We start from the raw sequence: 8,610 nt of genomic DNA on the forward strand, positions 1-8,610 counted from the left end.
ATCAACAAATCAGGAAACATGGTAGCATGAGAAATGAAAAACAACACAGAACAGACTATGAACAATTTGCGTTCAATTTAATCTACGCCACTTGTTGCATGCAGACCAAGCGTGCTTGTAATGGATGCATTTGCAAGGGATGCGTTGGAAAAGTTTGTTTTCGAACATTCTGACTGTGACTTCAGGTTAGTGAACAGCATCAGATATATAGTCAGTCGATCAGATAAAAAATTCTAAAGTGCTTAATTAACCAATCTAAATTAGAAGTAACTTGGAAGACTAATTAGGCTGAAGGAATTGGTTCCTCAGTTTACTGTCGTAAATAGATAATAATAATAATAATAATAATAATAAATATTTAAAGTGGCTAGCCCAGAAAATCACAAAAACCTATAGTTAGTGGATTGTTTCCACTGGGGGCCACTAGAACAAAAAAGAAACAAAAAATGATAAACCTTAGACTGCCTCAGCTCAATCAAACATAGTAACATTTATAATCTGTGAAAATTGAAAAGAAAAAGAATAAAAAACAAAAATTAAAAAATTCAAAAGTGATCTCCATTAGAATTTGCCAAATACATTAGAGATGGAAGTCTTAAACGAAAGCAGACTTCCATCACAGGTCACTTGGTCTGGAAGATTATTCCACACTTTTGCAGCTCTAAATGGGAAGGCTTTTTTGCCAAATTCCGTGTTGACCAAGGGAAGTGTGAACCTGTCATGGCTAGCCTCATAAATATCGAGGGATATACCCTGTCTATCTATTTTAAGCTACAAAGACCCTATTAGGGTCAGCGACCCACCAGACAATTCCCTGGACTATTCAACGGCCTACACACAGTGTGTCATCTCCCGAATTTCCGTCACATTGTTTGGGTTAACCCTGGGCTGTGGATGCCATTCACTCACCAATATTGAATCGCTGCAAAAGGAATCAAACCCTGGTCACTTTCTGTGTGAGAGTTTAACCACTAAGTTATGGCACCAATAGAGTCCACTGACATTATTTAATGAGTTTTAAAGTCCCCATTTTATTGTAAAAACTGACAGACACATGACAAATGTTCAAATGTTGTACTGAAATAGAAAACTCACTCTCTCTATCTTCTTTCGGCCTAAGAGCCACCATTCATTGCCTGATTCAAATAAATGTACTGCAAAATCGACCACATAGTTTGGGATCGTCTCCACAATCGTTTCAAAAATAATTGTTTCAATTCGTATAATTTTTTTTTTGAAACAATCTCTATACGAATTTGAAACGATTTTAAAATATTTTTTTGCCAAAAAAGTCATTTCAAATTCGTTTCAAAATAGTTTAAAATCATTTTGTTGAAACGAAAATCGTTTTGCATTCGTTTCATAGTCGTCTCACAATATCAACATCAATTGGTTTCAACAGTTTGGTAAATTCGTTTCAGCTCCAATCGTTTCAAAATCACTTCAAATTTAACACCATTATTATTCAGTTTGTGTTTTGATGGTTTTTAAAAGATCTACGGCGATGTTTTAACTTGTTTGATCGTGTTTTGATGATTTTTAAACATTCTATGGCGATGTTTTAGCTTCCTACGATCGTGTTTTGATAATTTAAAAAACATAAAAATGTGATCCTAAGAAGCTAAAACATAGCCTTGATTGTTTAAAAATTATCAAAATGGGATCAAATATAGCCTTATAGTTGGTTTCAAACCTACGTTAGTTTTATCACCCCATTCAATGGAAGTGAGAAAGGAATGTCTATAAATAGTTTCAGGCAATTAATTTATCACCTTTTTTATTGTTTTTTAATTGCTTTGGGAGAACAATTGCTTCAGAATTCGTTTCAAAATTTGTTTCAAAAGTTTTTTCTGCATTCATTTCAAAATAGTTTCGGAATCGTTTCCCAGTCGTATCCCATTCGCTTCCACTTCATATCATTTTTAAGCTTAGAGCTTAAAATAAAATTCAATCGTTTTACAATCGTTTCAAATCGTTTCACCTTAATTTCATGAAACAATATTTAAACGTTTTTAAAAAATGATGATACGATCTCAAAACAATCATAATCGTTTCAATTCAAATAAAATGTGAAATGATTGTGAAGACGGTCCCTTACTGGTTACAGCTATCACAGAAAACATAATAGATGAAGAAGAGCATGTAATTCTATTGGAATGCTTTAAGAAATTAAAGTATATACCATTATTTCCAGTTTCAGTAAATTTTAGATCTTAAATTTTTTAGGAAAGTCATAAAATAAATAAAAAAATGCATATCTTTATTATTTTTTTGATAAGGGTGATTACATGCCTTTAATGCAGTTTCTCAAATAATTTTCTGTACAAGGTATTTGTTTAATAATTTTATATTATAATTTAACATATCTGTACAATGTTCAACACCAGAATACCAAATTTAGTCCTTGTCAATGTTTATTCTTCTTTGTCAATGCAAAATTAGATCCATGCAAAACTTAATTTTTTTTCTTTCATTACCAAGTTAAATCCACACCAGATTTAATTTTTTTTGAGTTGTCAAGAATTATTTATTGTTTTTTTTGTACTTCTGTTTCAAAGTTTAATTTAGTTTGGATAAAACACCTTAAAAAGTCTTTATTTAATGTACTATATGTAAAAAACATTTCATAATAAATCACACGAAATTTAACTATTTTTCTCTGTTTATTATTGTTATTGAAATTATTTATCCAGGATAACCCCTTTAGTTTTTTTTGGTACTGCTATCATTGAGGGTCATGCAAAGGGTGTCATATTACATTTGAAGCTCCCATTTGAGCTTGTTGCCAATTATATCCATGTCAGAAAATCATTTTTTCCCTCTATCACCAGAATTTTTAACCTTGTTTGTATTTTCCTAAAATATTATCTTGTAACCCAGTTTTATAATAAATGTCAGGTTTTAAATTTCAGATTGATTTGCAGAATTTATGAAAATTGCAAGTTCCTAAAATTGAAAATACTTAGAACTGTTTTTCGAGTCTGCGATAATTTACATGTAAGGTCTAGTGTCTAATTATTATTATAATTATTAGTATCATATCTTTTCTCCCATATTTCATTTCAGCTTGGTGGATGACATAATCATCACCTATATGGCATCTGTGTTGGAAAGTCTTGGTGAAAATCCAACTGAGTTTGAACCTAGTTTTGATGTTGAGGAGTTTACAGAAATGATGGCTGCCTATTTGCCAGGATTTGACAGAATTAACAGGTAAAATCTAGAACGAGGCTTAACCCATTCCAGATGTTTTCTAAACAACATGTGATCCATTGCGTGGATTATAGATTTAATTGTGTTTTATGCTGCAAAACACCTGGTAAATAGTGAAAGTTGTTTTGATAACGCAATTCAAACCACTTGTAACAGCATTTTTTTTTAAGTCAAGTTATGATAATTTTGGGCAAAATAGGTTTATAATGATACAGATGAGATCTTAGATGCTATCTTTGATAAATACGCATTTAAAGATATCAGGCAAACAGCTCTTTTCAGTCCTGCAGTCAAGGTTTTGAGCTTATTTATGTTTTCTAATTTCTATTTGATTTAACTGATATATATATCAAATAGAAATCCAAATCTGCCACAATTGTTTTAAATTTTAACTTCAAAATCAAATATTTTAACCAAATTTACTCCCCTTTTTTTAGTCATGTGACTTCTTTACTAGAAAAAATCAGCTCTTACTTTTAAAAATCAAATTAGTTCAATAGTTATTCAAGTGCAGAAAAACCTATTTTTGCTTTTGTCATACTGCTGATGTTTATTTTGTCCAGAAAAGGTAAAGAATTATGATATGCCTTATACAAAATAAGCTGAGTTTGATAATATTGTCTATTATATTTAGCACCTTGGTTACAGAGTGGATGTTTTCGTTATCAAAAAGACTTGAATATGGAATTCCCTCTGTCTCTGAAAAATTTCCAAAGGAAAATTATGAGTCAATAGCAGGTGACTTTGCAGTAGTTAATAATAACATTCTATTTAAAACATTCTTACATGTTTTTTATGACAGATATGTTTATTGTGTTATATTGAGAATATTGTTTCATCTATTTAGAAAAAGTTGTTCAAAATGATTTTGTTTTACCTGTTAATGATGGAAACTCAACAGACACAAATAATTCCAGTGGACAAATTAAGGCTGTCTGTTCAACTCAACAGTTATCAAGCTCAAATTCAAGTACTATTCCTAATTTAATGTCAGTAAAGCCTCCGTTAGAATATAATTTACTTCAACAAATGTCGAAAACAACAGAAGATGATCTGAGTAAAAATGATTTGTTTGACCTTCGAACTCAATTTCCTCTCCTTGAAGTTACTAAACATGGAAATGCATATGTGTCTCCAGTTGACAGTACAGAGTTAGAAGAAAAAGAGAGAAAAGATGTACCACAAAAATTAAGGTAGATTTTTATACAGAACAACAATATTTTAATGATAACCAACTTCCAAAAACATGAAACTTAAAATTAAATTACATTATATAATGCGTATGTGAGAAGTTAATCTGTGTTTTAGTTACAAAGAAAAAGTAAATAAGTTGGTAGAACTATTTGACGATGTTCCTGAAGTTCAACTTCGTCGTTGTTTATCACGTGCCAAAGGATGTTTGGAAAAAGCTGTTAAAATGATTCTTTCTACTAGAACTCCGCACACAGAAAAGGTATACATTAAGTTATACTGATCTAATTTATTTATATTTTACAGGTCCAATTTTTTTTCCTCTTTATTCACTTAAAATTCATAATAATGATTTTTCTTTAGACTTTTGATGTGCATGAAGAAAAGGAAGAAGACAAACCTAATGAAGAGGTAGATGAATCGTAAGTCATGTATATACTTATGGCGGTATTGTTTTTACTATATTATAATACCCGTATATGTCTGTCCGTCCGTCCGTCTGTCTGTCTGTCACGCAAAATGGTAGCTTAGCTGCGCAGGTAGCGAGACGCACGCAATGCGGTATAAAAAGGACGGGCGAACCCGTCGATTTTACCAAGGGCTAACGACTATTACTTACTAAATACTTACTAAAAGCCAATACTATTTGTCTTTAAGTTATGAAAATGGTATAGCTCAGCTAAGAGAGATATTTCCCAAAATGGCAGAGTCTCGGCTACGTGATCGACTTCGTACCGTAAATGGCAATGTAGAACGTGCAACGCAAGTCTTATTGTCTGAAGAAGAATCAAGATACTTGGGTTATGCCAGTAAAACTAGGGTAAGTTTATTTAAGCCTTGTTTCAATACGCATAAATAATGTAAATGGAAACTTAAAAATTCAAACAATAATGTAATTTTTGCCTGTTGCAGTGTGCTGAATTTAAAAAGCAACTGTTTATTCTACATGTTGAACAAAGTAAAATTTATTGTTTTTACACAGTACCAAATTCACAAAGTATCCTCAAAAAAGCTGGGATTGACAAACGAAGAACAGTCTAAATTGAAGCAAGATGCAGTTCAGAAGTAAATTTTTTGTGTGTTTGTGTTTGAATTTTGTATCTTTTAGAAAGAGAAAATCAAGAAACATTTTTGTAAATAAGATTGGCTTACATCAAAATATATTGAATATTAATAATTTCTTTAGAAAAATAAGTTTTAGAATGGTCAGAATAAGTTTAATTATTTCGATAAATTTTATTCAGTTCTTGTTATTTATTTAAAATAATGTAGATATGGATTCATTGAAGACCGTCCTGAAAAAATCCACACTCCAGTTGTCCTGGTTAAAGAAGTAAGCCATATTTATATCAATATTAATTAAGCTTTTATTACTTAGCTCATTGTAAACTATACTTTTCTTTTCCAGGAGTCAACTGGTAAAATTGCACCATTGTGTACTGGAAAGGAGACATCGAATGTTGAAAAAATGACAAGCAATATTAAATCTCCTTCAACAGATTCAACAGAAACAAAGAAACCACATTTGAACCCAAAGTTAAACAAGAAATCTCGATTTCGTTAATCTTTTTGTGTTCTAAGTTCTTCTTCCTTCTTCTTTCGTCGGGTCATTTGTGGTTTTTGTGGCTGTTGAAAATGTTTGTTATATATAAACAGAATTTTTAAAAGGAAAAACGTTTATTTGCATGTTTTTATTTTTTATAAAAGATACCAGTTTAAAAAATGTGAAGATGGCACTCTAGGTACTTTTAACCAGCATATTTTTTTAAAAAAATAAAAAATTGTGATAGGGTTGGTGTTAAAAAGTATTTTAAGGGTATGACACAAGTTATATCTAATTTTTTTTTAGATAAATTTCTTCAAAAGTCAAAAAACATTCCTAATTGAATATAAAAAGTATGCTTGTTTCGTTCGTAAATGTGTAATAAAAACACCTAACAACCAGTTATTGTCAAAAATGATTTCATTTTTGACAACAACTGGTTAATATATAAGCCATGTACTTCTATATGAAAGTTATTATATTATACTGGTTACAATCCTATCTTAATTTAAATCCAGAAGCTTATATATTTTATAATTGCAGTTTTGATTATTTGGTGAAAGATGTTTATAAGCCTGTGAAATAACTATGTACTACTGTTTGTTTCAAATTTTATTAATTGGTGATCAAGTTTGGTCAATTGTTGATCAAAGTTGGTCAATTGTTGATCAAAGTTGATCAATTGTAGATCAAAGTTGGGCAATTGTTTACCACAGTTGGTCAATTGTTAATCAAATTTGGTGAACTTAATATAAAATGAATAAAAATGCATAGAATTTTGATTTAAATTGTCAAGTGAAATTGATTTAAAAATTGTTTCATGGATCAAAATCCATTGAACCCTGCATAAGCTTTTCCTTGTTGTTTCTGCATTTACCTTGATTCAAAAATTTTTTTAAATATGCATGTTAAATTCTTCCTTTTGTCTTCTTGATTTATTCGTCTACAGTCCACCCTAATTTTTTCAAATTATTTCAAGGCTTATAAACTTAGGCTCATATTTGGTAGTTTATGATATATATTATTAATGAGTAGTGTAGCAAAAATGTATTTACTAGTATAATGGTCAACAGATTTGTAAAATTATTTCTAGTAGCAGTAAAAAGTCCTTTCAAAGCGTTTTATTATTGTTAAAAAACATAATTGGTAGCTCCGAAGATAAAAATATAGATAAAACTATGTGGTATACTGATATTATTTTCAAAGATTTGTAGTTTTGGCCCATAAAAAATTTATTGAATTTATGAAAGTTATATTACACCTTCTTTTGTTTATAAGCATAGTATATTTTGAGTCTAGCCTCGATATGCTTTTTTTTTTTTTTTTTTTTTTGGAATGAAATAGACAGTTTACAAATAAAGTTTGTTGAGGAAGATGGAAAAACATTTTTTTAAAAACTGAACAAATTTCTTGATTACAAAGACATTGATTTTATTTCTTTATCCTTTTATTACAATGCTTTTCTACACTCGCTCGCTTGATCAGATTTGTATAAACCTTATACTTATAAGAGTGATGTGTTCTGTTTGAACTATTTTATTTTATATTCGTGTTTCTTTAATTTATGAGGGCTTTCAATTGTTAAAGAGGTAAAAAAAAACAGTTTTAAATGTCCAAGATGTCATTTTAAGTTTAAAATGTATATTATATTTCTTTTATTACATTATATACATTTATATTTAGTTGTTGTGTGTATTATTTATAAATATATGACCATTAATATCCTAAAAAAATGTTTTACATTGGTTCTGAATGTTCACAAATAGAGAGTCGAGTATGTAGTATACATTATGGACCATTCCACAGAAAATATGCTTGGTAGCATATTAATAAAGGTTAAAACAGACAAATTTTAATTTTGACTATTTAGCTGACTTTTGTGTTACTGGAGATTTTCTTGAAAAACCAAATACGCTGCAATATGTAAATGAGACATAAAACGTTGTTCTTAATATGAAAATTAAATTGAATTAATATTCTTTAGAGTTGGCATCACTTTCCTTCTTCATCAGCATAGATGTGGACCAGGTATATTAATGACCTCCCATTTTGCAGAAAATTTTTCTTATTACTTCCTGCAAAATTTTTCTTTGGTCTACTTAGAAATTTTTTTTGTCTCAACATTACAAAAAGTTTTTCATGGAAATGACAAAAACAAACAAAAAAGTTGTTTAATTAGAATCCTCCTTGACTGTTACATCCTGTTTTTTTAGATGTCACAAAAAAGATCATCCGCATCTCTACTGTATTTTTATGTTAATTTCTCATTAATGAGATCCTTAATTGTATTTTTTTAATTAGTTAGCTCTAATGATGTCATTATTTTGTTCAACTTTGAGAAGCAGTGGAGGTAAGTCCTGTATTTTTTTCCTTCTTTCATTTTTTTACTTATTTTTGAAAAAAATATTCCCATACCGTCTTATACACACATCAAATAGTAAAACTGTATAAAAAAAATTTCAGGAAATTTTTTAACTGGATGAATTCCATATGTGAAATTTTTTAATTTAAGAAAAAAAAAATATTCAAACTTCATTATTATTTCTTCGTTACATATTACACACTATGATTGGGTTGGCTTGTGTATGAGATTTACGAAAGTGTTTAATGTGCTTATAAACTCAGCTTTTCATAGTTAAAGCTGTCTGTTTTTTGTACAAAGA

The 8,610-nt window shown here is 29.5% G+C and overlaps 1 protein-coding gene across 1 annotated transcript; it reads left to right on the top strand.

Moving 5' to 3' along the window:
* On the top strand, positions 1-7,284 carry LOC130654585 (uncharacterized). The gene is made up of 10 exons (XM_057457197.1): positions 1-185; positions 3,067-3,213; positions 3,848-3,951; positions 4,061-4,406; positions 4,522-4,666; positions 4,768-4,826; positions 5,062-5,224; positions 5,387-5,469; positions 5,677-5,737; positions 5,813-7,284. Exons 1-10 carry the CDS (start codon positions 121-123, stop codon positions 5,966-5,968), a joined length of 1,329 nt encoding a protein of 442 aa, XP_057313180.1. The 5' UTR covers positions 1-120; the 3' UTR covers positions 5,969-7,284.
* The last annotated feature ends 1,326 nt before the right edge of the window (positions 7,285-8,610 follow it).

The sequence above is a fragment of the Hydractinia symbiolongicarpus genome, chromosome 8 (genome assembly GCF_029227915.1).
Source record: "Hydractinia symbiolongicarpus strain clone_291-10 chromosome 8, HSymV2.1, whole genome shotgun sequence".
Taxonomy (NCBI): domain Eukaryota; kingdom Metazoa; phylum Cnidaria; class Hydrozoa; order Anthoathecata; family Hydractiniidae; genus Hydractinia; species Hydractinia symbiolongicarpus.

What these genes read in the sequence shown, in the direction of transcription:
- LOC130654585 (XM_057457197.1), top strand. Translation starts at nt 121, where the DNA reads ATGGATGCATTTGCAAGGGATGCGTTGGAAAAGTTTGTTTTCGAACAT. An exon ending in GAACTCCGCACACAGAAAAG is followed by an intron (nt 4,667 to 4,767) that starts GTATACATTAAG and finishes ATTTTTCTTTAG; the next exon opens with ACTTTTGATGTGCATGAAGA. An exon ending in CAGTTGTCCTGGTTAAAGAA is followed by an intron (nt 5,738 to 5,812) that starts GTAAGCCATATT and finishes TTTCTTTTCCAG; the next exon opens with GAGTCAACTGGTAAAATTGC.